The 17,483-nt window shown below is 37.2% G+C and overlaps 1 protein-coding gene across 1 annotated transcript; it reads left to right on the forward strand.

The window, feature by feature from the left end:
- The first annotated feature begins 14,748 nt into the window (after positions 1-14,748).
- On the forward strand, positions 14,749-15,681 carry LOC148547434 (uncharacterized). Its single transcript, XM_088495435.1, has one exon. It carries the CDS (start codon positions 14,749-14,751, stop codon positions 15,679-15,681), a length of 933 nt encoding a protein of 310 aa, XP_088351561.1.
- The last annotated feature ends 1,802 nt before the right edge of the window (positions 15,682-17,483 follow it).

Consider the following 17,483-nt stretch of genomic DNA (forward strand, 5'->3'; position numbering starts at 1 on the left):
AGTCTAAATAGAATCACGCGCATTAATAACGAGTAAAAACACGCGCTTGAAAATCCTTCATTACTTCACGCTTATTATGAAAAAACGTTAGTTCTTCTTTAACACGAAACCGCTCATTCTCTTCGAATCTCTCTCAAAATCACTCAAACTTCAGTCACGTTCTCTGCGAAAATCACTACTGGAGAAGAATCGCAAAAAGATTTGGCAAGGAACAACCAGAAACAAACGAAAACAACAATAGAGATTTGCCTTACTCCTCCTCCTCGTTCTCCTCCTTCTTTTTCGCGTTCTTCTTCATGTGGTTTCTCCTTATCTTCGTTCTTTTGTTGTTATTACTGCTGTATTTTTTTTTTTTTTTGTCTTTTCCTCTTTCTCTCCCAGGTGAAGAAGCAGTAGAAGGTGAGGAGGAAGAGTTTTGAATTGTGCAGAACAGAAATGAACCGAAATAGCCAACTCCACTGAACCAAACATCATTCATGTGCTGAATAAAATGTCATAAACATTTAATCATCAAGAAAAATATTTCTACATGCACAAGGACTCAATTGAACACACTAACAATCAAGTAAATCAAAATGAGCAACTCCACTGACGAGCAACATTCATGTGTTGAATAAAACGTCATAAATATTCAATCATCAAGAATAACATTTTTCCATGCAAAAGAAGTAAATTGAACACATAACAATCAGGTGAACCGAAATGGTCAACACCACTTAACCGAACACCAATCATGTGCTAAATAAACGTGATAAGCATTCAATCAGTAAGAAAAACATTTCTACATACACAAGGACTCAACTGAACACATTAATAATCAAGTGAATCAAAATGAGCAATTCCACTTAACCCAGCAAAATGTTGGTATTATTGGTGATGATTATAACGAAAGAAGAAGAAGAAGAGGAAGAAAAAGAAGGAGGAGGAGGAAGAGGAGGAGAAATACTATTCTTGTTGATTGAAAGTTGATCACCATTTATTCACCACATGAACATTGTTCGGTTTAGTGGCCTTTGTGATTTTGATTCACCAGATGAATGTTGTTCGGTTCGGTGGCCTCCTTTTACTTTGTTCAGTGTTTAAGATTATTGTGATAGCATGCAGCAATCATTTCTTAACTGTCTCAACATAATAACCTCATTCAATTAATTTGAAGTTGAATCATTCATTGTTTCCATTCTTATTACGTTGAATTCAATGCAGATCAATAATGAAGAATGCGAGCATAGAAGAACAACGCGAACAAAAGAGAACGACGAATTTTATTAGGTTGAAGAAGAAGAAGAACAAAAACGCGAGAAGAGAACAAAATTTACGTTGAGCAAGGTTTACGTTGAGAAAGGTTTATCACGCAGTAGGCGGTCTACGTTATATACATTATATGAGGCGCGTGTATAATAAACGCGTAAAGGAGATGGAGAGACGCGTCTGATTAAAGTTACTTGGATAGTTTGGATGAAAAAATTACATGGATGTAGAGCTTTTTTCTTATATTTATATCTTTAAAATAATCAACCCATATAATTATAGTTATAACTTGCTACTATTTCTCAATTGTTAATGAATTTCCATAATGTGGCATTACTCAAGTTATTATGTTACGCTTTTAACCCCATCAATCAACCACCTTATTATGACTTCCAAGGAATGTGCAAGAAAGGGAGACCTTTTTTATATCGATTAATCTTTTATTTGATACAATTAATCAGACAAACAATTTTGACGGACCTACAACTTACACAGTAGAACATAAAAAGGGAAAATTTGCCTTTAAAAAGTATATATATTTGATTCGGAATTAACTGCTATAGAAACTGGAGAGAATCCTAAGCTTGATTATTAGTCCCACAGATATAGAAGTATAGAACACAAGAAATGAATGTAAAAACACGTGAAAGAAATGATGATGATTTTGAACTTAGCTCCTAGCTTCATGTACCCTGGCTTTCATGATAGAAATTTTTTTCACTTTTCTTGCTAGGTTAATAGCTTATTTGAAAATTATTTAATATAAAAAAATTATTTTCTTTAAAAAAGAGAGTTTATTTTTATTTAAAATTTAATTTCATAATTTAAAATGACTATAATATATTAATAAAATAAAATTTAATTCTTTAATTTAAAATAATTTTTATATAAATTAAATTTTCTTTTTTACAATTTTATCTTTAACAAAATTATTTTATTAATTGTAAATAAAGATATTTTTGACATTTGACATATTAAGTTTAAAAAATGTGAAAATTAATTTAAAAATCATATATCTTTTAGTCTGATTTACAAATGAGAAAAAATGGGAATTAGAATTTTCAAAAGAATTCAAATAATTTATTTTTAGTTGTTCAAAAGTAGGAGTGTTTAAATCCAAATCGATCTAAATTAAACCGTTCATCCAATCCAATCCAAACTAAAAATTGATTAAAATCGCACTAATTTAGTTTTGATTGGATTTTATTTTGTGTAAACCACCGGATCAGATCAGATTTTGGATTTACTTTTTATAATCGATCCGATCCAATCCAATCCAAATTGCACAATTTGCTATAATATTATTATTTTAATATTATATTTACAATTATACTTATGATATGTTCAATTTGTTATACATTTTTATATTATTCATGTATTATTATTATTATTATTTAATAAATATTTCTATGTTCAAAATATGATTTATTTATTTATTTTAATTAAGCTATAATTTTATTTTTATTGTTATATTATTATTAGTTTTTAAGATATTGTATGTTGAGACTTGTTATGTCATTGTTAGTTATTTAAAATTTGATGTTGAGACTATATATATATATATATATATATTAATTTTTTAATTTATAAATCTGCAAATCCAATCAAATCAAAACTACTTAAAATTGAATTGGATCGGATTGATTTTTTTTTTAAAAATTATTCGATTTATACCACATTACAAGTAAATTAGTATTCGGATCGAATGAGTCTTTTACTTAAAACCGATTCAAACCGCATCGCAAACACTCCTATTCCAAAACAAGAAAATAAATTCAAATTTTTAAGTGAATTCTAATTCCTAACATTAAATAAATTATAAGTGACGATAAAAAGAGTTAAGGTAAATCAACCTAAACTACGCGCAATAATGTTTATAGCTTTGGTAGTAAAGTCAAGTGATGCGATTTTTATTGTTTTCTCCGTTTAAAAATAGTAAAAGATTCAACTCGATTTTTTTTATAGACTATAGATAAAATTTCTATAAAAATAATTTATATTATTATTTTATAAATTTAACAAAAAAATTATATTATCTCAAAATAATAATATGAGTCAAAATATTCATTTTTTTTTTATAAAAAATTGCATTGTTCTTGTGAAAATTTACATAAATCGGATTAATTTTTCCCTCTAAATAGTGGGGAACAACATTTATATTTGAGGATAATTTACATCTGCATAGTTTGCAGACTAATTAATTATATGTAGGCGGTCGATCGTATGCAAAATTCAATGATCTTTGTTTTTTTTTTTAATTATATATGCCCGCAGCGCAGCCATTTACTATTGCCAATAAGCATGTTTTTCACATGCAAGTTTGAGCTAGGATGTCAAAATAATTTTTCATTTGGAACATTTATTACAAGGACATTACAGTATCTCCAATATTAATTTTAATTTTATTTTATTTTAAATTTTATAAGAATATTTGTAGAATCATATGATTACAAGAAAAACATTATTAAGTACTGTCAAATTTATTATTAGATTTAGTGTCGGACGTTAGTGATAAATTTTTTGTCAAATTTACCGTCAGATTTAATAATAAATTTGTCACCTTAAAATATTATTGTTGGAATTGATATTCTAATAGTAATGTTAACCGTAATACTTGGAGGAAAAAATAAAACAAAATTTTGGTGCGCTCATTACTGTCAAATTTATTGGCAGTAGATCCGACAGTAACACTGTTTAGTAAAATGTTGCATTTTAGACACACGAAAAACTAATCCGACGGTAAGCGCGCGCGCACGCACACGCACACGCACACGCACACACACACCGTGGCCACCGCCGGAGCTTGTTGCGGATGTTGCGACCACGCCTGGAGCACCCGCTATCATCGCCGCTGCACATGCTCGTCGAATCTGCTGATGTCCTCGTTGCATCCTCTGCCATGGTTGCTGTTCACGCCGCCGTCACTGCCACTTCTGTCACCATGATATTAAATAGAGACTGTAGCCACTATCATCAGATTAGTTTGTTGGTATGTTTATTATATTTTTTTATATTATTTTGTAAGTTTAACATTTTGTTAGGGTTGTTGTTAAATCAGTGATTAAATTTGCTTAATGAAGTATGTTATTAGGAGTTATTATGTTAATTTAATATAAGTTAAAATTAAATTGTCATGCCTCTTGTTAGTTTGGTTGAATTAAGAATTAGATTTTAATTAATTAGAATAATGAGTTTTACCTATTCTTTTAAATTAGTTTTCGAATTAGTTTCAACTTGTGAATTTAATAAGTAATCATTTTTATCGAGACGGTGCTATTTCCTCTGAGCTCAATTGGAGTTTCCTTCTTTTTGTTGCGCACTAGAACGGTTAGGATTTGATATTTTATTGAATGCCTGTATGTTAATTATTTATGCCTGTAGTTGTTTTCTATGTGAAAATTGTTGTTTTTATTTGATGGATGTCGCTGAATTAAGGAGAAGGTCTATGAATTATCATTTAAATTGTTTACTACGTGTTTGGTTTGTCAGAAATTAATAATTGTATTCGGAAGGATATTCTATTTATAGGGGACATTCTGCCAAATTTTCTAAAAACTTAAATAATTTTTGTTGTTTGTTGAATTCTAGGGTGTGTTTTGATATGATTCCAAGTCATCGTCTATGGATGTATGAGAGGGATAACGATGGTCGGGGGGGTTTAAAATCCGAATTCTTTGAAGGGGTTAACGCGTTTGTTGTGCATATTTTCAGCATGGAACTATTTATGTTTGAAGAAGTTACTACGTGTGTGTGTGTGTCAAAAGTGTCGGCTAACTAAGTGGTTAGGACCTGCGGACACAAAGCTTCACCTCTACCGTAACGGGTTTAAGGATGGGTATTGGATGTAGACAGAACATGGAGAAGTGAATAAGTAGGGAATTAACTAGTCTGTCTCTAATTTGAATAGGTCCGACTGTCAATCAACGAGAGTTCGGGTGGTGAGAGACCTAAACATGGATGAAATGACTTGGGAGGCTAACCAAGAGAGATACAACGAAATCATGTGATGCAACATGTGTTACAAAATTGGAAGACGTTGAAGAAGAGCTTAACCTAGAAACGAAGAGATTTTATCATCTATTAGAAGCTACTACAAACCCTTTGTACGAGGGGTCTATTCCTTCGAAGTTGTCTGCGTGTGTTAGAATGATGAGTATTAAGTCAGAGTTAAATTATATCCAAGAGTCTTTTGATAAGTGGGTGACCCTTTGCAATGAACTAGTACCTATAGGGTCATTTGACATTCCTCAAAACCATTACGAAGCAAAGAATTTAGGTTCAACACTGGGTCCAAATGCAGTTAAAATTAATTATTGTTTGAATGGTTGTATGCTGTATTACAAGACGGATGTAGACCTTAGTGAATGTAGATTTTGTAGATCACCGAGGTTCCAAGTCAAGAGAGAACAGATTGGTAAATGTCGGTTAAAGAGAATTCTAATAAAACATATGTACTACTTGTCCTTAATCCCTAGGTTGAAATGATTATATGTATCGATGAGTTTGGGTCCTCACATGACCTGGCATAGTAGCAACGAGATGATGGAATCATGACACATCCATCACACGGAGAAGCTTGGAAGCATTTTGATCGGGTCCATCCTATATTTGCGAGCGAGCCTAGGAACGTTAGACTAGCTTTGTGCTTTGACAGGTTTGCATTGAATTTCAATTTCGGTAACGCGTACTCTTGTTGGCCCGAAGTCGTGACACCTTATAACCTGAGTCCCGAAATGTGCATGAAGGACCCATACATGTTTCTAACTTGCATCATACCTGGTCCCAGCAACCCAAAGGCCAAAATAGATGTCTTTTTGCAGCCCTTAGTAGACGAGTTACAGGAGTTATGGATACATGGTGTACAAACGTATGATATCTCGACGAAGACAAACTTTCAACTGTGGGCTGCATTAATGTAGATCATTAATGACTTTTCTGCATATGGCATATTATCTGGTTGGTCCACTGAGGGCAGAATGGCATGTCCCATAATAATGAGCCCTTTCCACATCTTCCTTTAGTGTCTTCGGACTGATTTGATGTCTCAACGAATCCGGATGTGGTTGTTAAGGGACTAGAATTGGCCGTTGGCCTGGGGTTGAATACCACCGGATCTCCTTGAATTAACAAATTCGCTCAGGCGAACAAGATCGGCACAACTACTGGCTTTATTGTCTTTCTTTCCTTTAATTTAACCTTTGTGTTCGGTGGCATGCCTCGCCTCCGGATCAGCGTATAAACGCTTCCCAACTCCCTTCCTGGAGTAAACACAAGCATGTATCTCTCAAAGCCTTCGCGTTTGTATGGAGGATACGAAGGTATTTTGGTTGATGAATGGCAGTAAGAATTCGTGGTTTGATTGTCATCGAAGATTCCTCGACATTGATCATCTGTTTCGATGCAATAAGGACTCGTTCAAGAAGAATAAAATTGAACAAAAAGAGGCACTTGTGAAGTTGTTTGGTAGGCAAGTTTGCCAGCGTGTCAGAAGAATCCTACAGATCGTCGATAACGGGGCTGGTCTAAGACCTTCGGGATATGGCAGGGAGCATAATTAAACAAAACAATTTATATTTTTGGGTGTTTCCTTATTGGAAAGACAACTTTCTTCGACATTGTCTTAATGTAATGCACATTAAAAAAATATATTTGATAACATCATGCACACAATAATGGACGATGAGCAAACAAAGGTCAACGATAAGGCTATGTTAGACTTGATGGATATTAAGCGGCCAGATCTGAATTTAAAGATGCTTGATAACGGGTGGTGGGTTAAACCAAAGGTGGTGTTCTCTCTAACGAAGGAGCAGAGGAAAAACGTATGTAAGTGGATTAAAAGATTAGGATTTTCTAATGGTTACGCCTCTAACTTGGGCAGGTGTGCAAACGTGTCACAGGGTAGGCTTACTGGGTTGAATAGTCATGATTGTCATGTATTCATGGAGCCTTTGATTCTAGTTACATTCAGAGAACTTCCAACCAACATCTGAAAATCTTTCGCAGAAATAAGTGAGTTCTTTAGGGAGTTATGTGCTACGAAACTTAGCATTAATGACCTCACAATCATGGACAAGAATATTTTCATCATACTTTGTAAGCTAGAGAGGATATTCCCTCCTTTTTTTGACGTTATGGAATATTTAGCAGTCCACCTACCGTACGAAGTAATACTATGTGAGTCGGTCCAATTTTGATAGATGTACTCATTTAAGAGAATGATTAATTTATTCAAGCACACCGTGAAGAATAGAGCTTGGATTGAGGGCAGCATCTGCGAAGCATTCCTGGCTAAGGAAACTTCTGCATTTTGCTCCTCCTATTTTCAGTCTCATGTTGAGTCACGTAGAACAAGGGTTGCAAGGACCAATGAGATAGGAGAATCATCATCAAGTGGAACAACATAACCAATCTTTTTGTCGGAAGGAGCTGCAATGGGTGCGGACAGTGACTACTGGTTAGAGCAGAAAGAGATCGACGCTGCACATATGCATGTGTTTCTTAACTGTGACCAAATTTTATCCTACCTCATGTGAGTTTTTTAAATCTTCGTAAATATTGCAATCAATAACATTCTAGCTTCTTAATCTAATTAAAACTTCGTTATCCTATTCTATCATATAGGTTATTCCGAGAGGCAAATCTGGAGACCTCATTGAACAATTTTCCACGTTGGTTCCGAGAATACGTCAGTGTGCAGCTAACTGACACAACAGATTCGGAACTAGTTGCATGTAGTTGAGACCCAATGAAGAAGGCCACTAGCTACCTGATTTACAATGTTAACGGATATTGATTCTATACCTTACAATGGTCGATTGGAAAGAAAACAGATAAGACCAGAGTTTGGATCTGTGGGAATTTGGGCGGGGTCCATTCTGATCAGTTTGATGTGTTGCACAACATAATTAAATTATAGTATTTCTGTCGCACTATGTACAAGGTGTGCATATTTAAATGTGAATGGTATGATCTAAGTTCATGACAAGGAACACGATAGCAGAAGGACTATGATATCACTGAAGTTAATGGAACTAGAAAATATAGGCACTACGATCATTTTATACTACCTCAAAATGCAGAATAGGAGTAAAATCCAGATAAACAAAAATATTTTGAGCGTAAAAATATAAATAATTGCAGAAAAAGCGTGTACCGGCATTAAAGTTAGCACTACCGGCTTAATTTCATATGGTACTGCGTGTGATGAGATCAAAACTGTAAAGATGACAAGAAAAAGATTTAGAACGAAAGCTCAAGCATTTATCTTAAAGGTTTTAGCCCAAAGTTGGGCCAAAGGGTTGAGAAATTGAATTGGACCACACTTGGGCTCAAGGACCATGACTTATATACCCTAAACAACAACATTTCAGTCATTTCCCCCCCCCCTTTTGGTGAGAGAGCCACGGATAGAAGGAGAAGCAGAGAAGAAGAACCCCAACACAATTCACATCCATACTTCAAATCCACTTTTCTCCCAAATCGGAGCTCTAATCGACGACTTGTTTGCGGCCATGTATTCGTCTTGGATCCCTCATCAATTCTATCTAACTATTGTGGTAATAAATCTCGAAACCCTTGCTCTATTTTCTGTTTCCCCACTAAATTTGCGTTTTTTTTAGTTGTGGTATTGAAGAATTGTGATTTTGATGTTTAGGGAAAGCTTAACCACCATTTCTAGTAGGGTTTTGACCTTTGAACACGTGGTATGAGGTAAGAGAACTCTTTCTCTTTTATTTTTCCTAATTACATGCAAAATCCTAGTCTAAATCATTGAGATGTTTATGAAATTAGATAAGATAGGGTGGCTTGTATGCTTGGGTTGATTTGGCACAAATTGGGAGCTTGGCTTGATTGGTGGGAACTTGAAAGAGGATCAGTTGAGGTTCGATTGTGCGAGTTAAAGCTCGAGGTTAAGCGGAGAGGAAATTCCAAGTGTTGGAAAATCGTTGTCATTAAAGTTCGGATTTTGGTCTCGGATAGACATTCTGTGTGGTAGGGTGTTACAATAGGTATACTATTTGCCTTATTCGGGTTCATACAAATCTAGTTGAGTGGTTGTGGTTAAGACTAAGCCAAAAGGCCATATCGAGTTTGATGGTACGATAGAGGGTCAGGAACCTTACCAGATGGACGACCTAACTACTTTGAAAATGGTGCTTGATACCGGTGAGCCAATCTCCCTTAAGTCTGCTGTTATGGATGATGACATCATTAACCTTAGACTAGATGCCGACGCACTTCCACCTAAAGATGACAATCTTTAAGAAGAAGACGGGGTTGATTGCGACGAAGAAGAGGAATAGGAGTTTGATGATAATCATAAAATTACATCGGAAGTGGAGGATGGTGAACCGAAGGAAGAAGATGATGAATCTGATTAGGGTTAATGTAAACATAGTTCTGTAATATGTATTTCTTTAAGAAAATTTGCGTATTTGTAATATATATTCAGTGAATGTAAACATAGTTATTTGAATGTAATATAATTAGTATTATTTCAGATATTTTAGTTACCATTATTCGGTATTTTTTGTTTATATTTTTCGTACTTCACATCAGGTTTGAAGCATGATTTCAATTGTTAATTATCAGGATATACTAGAGATGGACGAAAAAAGATAATTAAACAAAAAATAAAAACGGTACCGTTATAATTATCGCCAGTAATATGGCAGAAAAACCAACAATGTGGCGCCAATGTTACCGTCAAATTTTTCGACGGTAACATCCAACACGATCCGTTTTCATAGTAATTGAAAAAAATCTGACAGTAAACATTTACCGGTGAGGTTTATACCGTCAGATTTTTTTTCTATTTTTCGACAGTAAATCCGAGGGTACTCAACGTTTTTCTTGTAGTGTATGTCATAAATAGTAATAAAAAACTAAAAGTAAAATTTACTCCTCCAATGCTCAATTAGAATTTTATATTATTTTAAATTATTTCATCAACATAGTTATACGAGTGACAAAATTTTGTTAGTTCTCTATCAAGGTGATACCGTATCTCTAAGGTAATATCAGTTTCATTTCATAAATCAACTTTAATGCAGATTTTAATTCTAAATCAATTCACTTCTTGAAAGTATCAAAAGTAATACTCTAAAAACACTCCATTAGAGATGCTCTTAGAGCATCTAGAGCATTTTCAATGCTAGTTCTAATTTTATTTTATTTTGGGCCCTTCAAGAACATTTGTGGGATCATATATCATAAATAGCAATTTGAAATTAAAAGTGAAATTTGCCCCTCCAATGTTTAGTATTAGTTCAATTAGAATTTTATATTATTTTAAATTATTCCATTCACATAATTATACAAGTGGCAAAATTTTATTAGTTTTCCATCAAAGTGATACCGTATCTCTAAGGTGATACCAGTTTCATTTCATAAATCAACTCCAATGTGAATTTCAATTCTAAATCAATTTATTTCTTGAAAGTATCAAAAGTGATGCTCTAAAAATACTCCATTGGAGATGCTCTTCGTTTCATTATGTTAATAGGAGTGAGAGTGGTTCTGCTTGTTTTAGATTTGTCTTGATTCGGCTCGCTTAGTTAAATAAGTTAGGTTTGGGTTTTTTTTAGTTTATTAGTTAAAAAGATTAGGTTATAAACTTAAAAAAAGCTCAACGAAATTCGTTATATTGGTTCATCAAAATATTTTTTTATAAAAATAAATTATTCTTAGGTTTTTTATTAACAACGGGGCTTAAAATCCAAAGAAAAACAAATTAAAAGAGAATAGTTTTTGAAAATGAGATACTGATAGAATCAACATGAAGATGAAGAAAGATACAAGAAGGTAAATTAAAGAACACATGACAGCCAAAAGGTAAACTATGACCATAATTAGCCATTCCATCTGCACAAGAGTTTGCTTCTCGAAATTGATGTTGTATTCTCTATTTAATTAGTCTACTGCACTTCTCCTTAATTGCCAAATTAAGGGCTTGAGAAGAATGCAAATCAATATCATCATGAAGAACAAGCCTTACTGCAGCAACTAGATCCATCTCCACAACCACATGATTATAACCCAGATTTACAGCAAGGTCCACACCCATTAAAATTCTTTAGAGCTCTGCCGAAGTAACTGAGTTTAAAGCTAAGTTTTCATGAAAACTAGCTAGAAACCTTCAATCCATGTATCTAATAATCCCTCCGCAAGCTGCTTTTTCATTATGTAAAACCGAACCATCTATGTTTAGCTTCACAAGAGGAGGTTTTGGAGGATGCCATTTAATCTGTCTCTCAACATAATTTCTAGCTACTTTTCTAACTCGACTCACTTCAGCCTGAGCATGCTGAAAGTCCTTTACTAGATAGACAGCAAGGGGAGCAACCTTCTCCTCCTCAATGATATCATCAACATTAAAAACAAATTTATTCTATTGATACCATAAGGAATTCATCGTAGTAACAAAAAAAAGGGGCCAAGATTGCCTTTGGTAGGGAGATTTGGTAGATAAATTCTCTAACAACCAAACCAAGAGAGGAGATTCACGTGCCTCTCGCCATCCTGCAATCATGGAGAACATGGAGCAAAGATTCAGGGAATACACCACAAATGACACAACTATCTTCCTCTGCCATATGTCTTCTGGTGCGTTCTGTATTGGTCAAAAGGATCTGGTGCACTACAAGCTAACAAAAAGACACAGCCATTGTAGAGCCTTCAACTTCCATATTTTTTAGAATAAGGAAGCATTTGAGTCATCCGCATGTCCCAAAAAGATAGCACAAATCGACTTTATCAAGAATACACCACTTAATACCGGAAGCCAAGCCAAGCTATTGACTCCTAACTTAGGCTCATGAGGTTTAATTGAAGTAAAAATAGAATACCAATCATCTGCCAGCATATTACCAATCCGATCATAGTCCCAATGACCATTAATAACAAACTCGCAAACTCTCTCTTTCAACATCTCTTCGATAATTTATGGTTGAGCAAAGTCCACAAATTTATGAATACCTAAAATTTATTGGTCGGTCCAGAAATTAATCTCATTACCAAATCTAACCCTCCATATGAGATTATTCTAAAAATTCTTCAAACCCTTTGGATGCATTATCAAGCATTTGAAGTTGTGTTGATCTTTTTAACAACAAAAAGAGTAGCCTCGCTGTATTCATATTTACTCCAAAAAATTTTAACCCAAAGATCTCCTCTATTATGGACAAGTTTCCAAGCTAATTTCATCAAATTTACATTATTAAGAACTCAGCAAGTCTAAAACCGAGACCTCCTTGAACCTTAGACGAACAAAGAGTTTTCCACTTATGAAGATGAGACTTTCTAACCAAATCAGCTCCTCCCTAGATAAAATTATGACATATGTTGTTAATTCGGTCACAAATACTCAAAGGCAGCTTCATGCTTTGAATTACATAAGATGGGATAGTTGATAGAGTCGATTGAGTAAGAGTGACTCTACCTGCCAAAGAAAGGTTGCGAACTTTTCAAGAGTCAAGACGTTTCGACATTCTGTCAAGAATGAATTGAAAATCCTCCTTCTTTGATCTGCCATGTAGTAGAGGTACTCCCAAATATTTACCCAAATTCGTCGTAAGTCTTATCCAAAGGGCATTACTAAGAGCACATTCTCTCTCCAAATTCAAATATTCCGAAAGAAGATAGAAGCCTTTGCAAAATTTACCTTTTGTCCCGAACAATAGTAAAAAAGATCTAAAATACCCCCTTACTACTTGTTCATACCCTGGATAGAGCTATACGGTCCGAGTTAGACGAAGACAAAAGCGACCGACCTCTTGTAAGGTTGATCGTCACCGACCTCTTCCTAAAGAGCTCAGCCAAATTTCCATAGAGGTCCAAACAGACCCAAAGTAGAGGATTACAGCCCACCTAAAGGCGGCTGGCCAAAAGATAAGTGATCTCACCCACAAAAGATAAGATAAGATAACTAACTTATCTCAAGAAAGGTCACTCCATACTACTATAAATACACTGGAGCTCCCAAGTATAACACATACTCCAACTCTACAAAAAACCTACCTAAAGGCCTGTACTAACTTAAGCATCGGAGTCTCTTGTAGGTACCACCACTTTCCGGTGACCAAGGGCCAGCAGCACCTCCTACTCCAACAAGTCGGGCACGGCGACACGACCAGTTCAAGAAGATCTCGTCTAAGATCGACCTTCAATTTCAGGTAACCCTCGGAACATTGGCGCCGTTGCCGGGGAACCTGGAAGTCATCCAATCACCATGGCAAGTAACCCTACCAACGACCTCAACTCCGGTTTGGAAGAAGGAACGCCGCTTAAGAACACGGATGCCACACCAAAGGGCATGCACCAATCCAAGGGAGACAAGCAACCTCAAAATACTGAAATCCTGAATGTCATCCGTGAACAGCAGGATCACCTCAAACAGCTCAAACAAGAAGCTGAACGTCAACGAGAAGCCGAGGGAGACCTCCGGAGAGAAACAAGACGACGTCGAGAGTTAGAAGACAAGCTCCAAAAGCTCGAAGCCGACCTCAAAACCAAGACCTCCCATCACGAGGATAACCCTCATAAGGACCAAGACCTGTTCACAAAAGAAATCATGAAGGCTAAAGTCCTGAAGGACTTCAAAGCCCCTGATATGACCCCATACAATGGTGCGTCCGACCCAAGCCATCACCTTAGCAACTTTAGAAGCCGGATGTACCTCATGGACGCCTCAGATGTGACCCGTTGCAAGGTCCTTCCAACCACACTAAAACGACAATAAAGTGGTTCGATAGCCTGCCACCAAGGTCGATTGCAAGCTTCGATGACCTCGCCAAGAAATTCTTAGCCAAATTCTCCATCCAGAAGGACAAGACCAAGCACGCTCCAAGCTTGCTAGGGATTAAACAGGGAGATTGAGAAAGCCTCCGCAGCTACATGGAAAGATTCAATAAAGTATGCCTTGACATACAGAATCTTCCTACAGAAGCGGCCATCATGTGACTCATCAACAGTCTACGTGAAGGATCCTTCAGCCATTCCATATCCAAGAAGCACCTAACATCTCTTAACGAGGTTCAAAAACGGGCGGAAAAGTACATTAATATGGAGGAGAACTCCTGATTAGGAGAAACTTTGAAGACCGGACTCTCCTACCCACCTCGAGACAAGGATAAAGAGTCCATGAAAACAGAAGACCAACTTACTGAGAAACCCAGAAAGTACCACAACTATACTCCCCTTCAGGTGTCTCTTGTAGATATCTATCGAGAAATATGCAACACTGAGAAGATTCCTCCTCCTCGCCCGATTAAACACAAGAGAAGAGGAAGTCAGATAGAATATTGTGAATACCACCGAATCTACGGACATCCTACTAACGAGTACTACGACTTGAAGAACATCATAGAAAAACTAGCTCGAGAAGGAAGACTAGATCGGTTCCTAGCCAATAGAATGGACGAGCCAAAAAAGTGAAGAAGGGATGAAGAGGAAGGATGAAATGAATGTCCTCCCCACACCCCTGAAAGACATATTCACATGATAAATGGAGGATTTTCAGGAGGAAGGATCTCCAAGTCAGCCCACAAAAGACACCTTAAAGAGGTATACAATGCTGGAGAAGGGGACAGGTCATCCGAACCCCTCACTATTACCTTCACTCAAGAAGACGCTGCAGACATCATCTCGGGACACGACGACCCTGTGGTTATTACCATCATACTTGCCAACGCCAATCTCCACCGAACATTGGTCGACCAAGGGAGCTCTGTGGATATCCTATTCAAATCCGCCTTCGACAAGCTCAGCCTACAAGAGAAAGAGCTCAGAGCATATCCAAATAGCCTATTCGGGTTCGGAGATACCCCAATCCAGCCACTGGGGTACATCCCACTACATACAACCTTCGGGAAAGGAACACGGTCTAGAACGTTAAGCATAGACTACATCGTAGTTGATGTGAGCTCTGCATATAATGCCCTCATAGGTCGAACAACGTTAAACCAGCTCGCCGCGGAGGTCTCCACTCTACACCTATGCATGAAGTTCCCAACTTCAGAGGGGATCGCCACCATAAAAGGAGACCAAAAACTCGCACAACGCTGTTACAACAAAAGTCTAAACCTTAAAGGTAACCCCAGAGGAAAAGAAACCAATACTATTGGAACTCGAGGAATCAGAGCTCTCGAAGAACTTCGTCCACAGCCAGAAGGTGAGACCGAAGAAGTTCAGATCGGGGACACTCAAGACAAAGTAACAAACATAGGGACAAACCTACACGAAGACTTGAAGGAACTACTGAAGGAGTTCTTAAAAAAGAACTCCGACTTGTTTGCATGGAAGGCCGCATACATGCCCAGTATTGATCCCGGACTGATGTGCCATAGATTAGCAGTATATCCCGGATCTCGGCCAGTGCAACAGAAGCGTACAAAGCTCAGCCCAGAAAGGTCGCAAGCAGTAGTAGAATAAGTACAAACCTTGCTGGAGGCAGGGTTCATAAGGAAGGTAAAATACCCACTATGACTAGCCAATGTCATACTGGTCAAAAAGTCAAATAGAAAGTGGCGGATGTGCACTGATTACACCGACCTCAACAAAGCCTGCAAAAAGATCCCTACACACTCCCGAATATAGACACACTCGTCGACGTATCATCGGGATACAAGTACCTCTCCTTCATGGACGCTTACTCGGGATACAACCAAATCCCTATGTATCAACCCGACCAGGAGAAAACTTCATTCCTAACCCCAAGAGCAAACTATTGCTACGTAGTTATGCCCTTCGGACTCAAGAATGCAGGGGCTACATATCAGAGGTTGATGAACAAAGTTTTCGCCAATCACATCGGAAAGCTGATGGAAGTTTATGTCGACGACATGCTCATAAAAACACAAAAAGAGGAAACCTTATTATCCGATCTCACCAAAGTGTTCGACACCTTAAGAAAGCATGGGATGAGACTTAACCCCGCAAAGTGCATATTTGCAGTAGAAGTTGGCAAATTCTTGGGCTTCATGCTCACTCAGAGTGGGATTAAAGCAAACCCAGATAAATGCCAGGCCATACTTGGCATGAAAAGCCCGACCTGTGTCAAAGAGGTCCAGCAGCTCAACGGAAGATTAGCAGCTCTATCCGGATTCCTAGCTAGATCGGCCTTAAGATCTCTCCCTTTCTATGCAATATTAAGGAAATGAAAGAGGTTTGAATGGATCCCAGAATGTGAACAAGCCTTCCAAGACTTCAAGGCATTCCTGGGACGACCACCTATCCTAACCCAACCCAGGAAAGGTGAATAACTAATCCTATACCTCGCCATAGGGAGTCGGGCGGTAGCCTCAGCACTGGTAAGAGAAGACGAAAATGGGCAACAACCTATCTACTTCATTAATAAGGCCCTGCAGGGGCTGAATTAAACTATCAAAAGATAGAAAAGTTCGCCTATGCCCTTATACTTACTTCTCGACGACTCCGACCATATTTTCAAGCCCACACCATCAGAATACGGACCGACCAACCAATAAGAAGTATCATATAGAAAACAAACTTAGCTGGAAGAATCCTACAATGGGCCATCGAGTTATCCGAGTTTGACCTTAAGTACGAAGCTCGGACAGCCATCAAATCCCAATAGTTAGCCGACTTCATTGCAGAATACACCGACACTCTGGACACTCCCACTAGCTGGAACCTCTATGTCGACGGCTCATCAAAGAAAGCGGGAAGCGGAGCAAGAGTCATCCTAGAAAGTAATCAAGGAACTCAACTCGAGCTCTCCTTAAAGTTCGAGTTTTCTGCTTCAAATAACCAAGCTGAATACGAAGCCCTACTGGCGGGTTTGAAGTTGGCTAGAAAGGTCGGAGCTCAAAAACTGACTATTTTCAGCGACTCACAGGTAGTCACCTCGCAAATAGAAGGGAACTACCAGGCTAAAGATCCTACCATGAAGAAATATTTAGACAAAACCAGAGAATAGCTCAGGAAATTCAGGGGATATGAGGTCCAACATATACCTCGGGAACAAAATGCCCGAGCTGATACCCTTTCAAAACTAGCCAGCACCAAACCCAGAGGCAACAACAGAAGTCTCATCCAAGAGACGCTGCCAAAATCCGTCAATCTCAAAAGAAAAGAAAATTCTAAGCATATCAGACCAGGACCAAGGGTGGATGACTCCCATAATCAACTACCTCAAGTTCGAAATACTCCTCGTAGATAAAAAGGAGGCAAAAAGGCTAGTACGAGAGGTACAGTACTACACTTTAGTGCAC

This window comes from Arachis ipaensis, chromosome B8, assembly GCF_059453495.1.
Source record: "Arachis ipaensis isolate K30076 ecotype BB chromosome B8, ASM5945349v1, whole genome shotgun sequence".
In the NCBI taxonomy this organism is placed as follows: domain Eukaryota; kingdom Viridiplantae; phylum Streptophyta; class Magnoliopsida; order Fabales; family Fabaceae; genus Arachis; species Arachis ipaensis.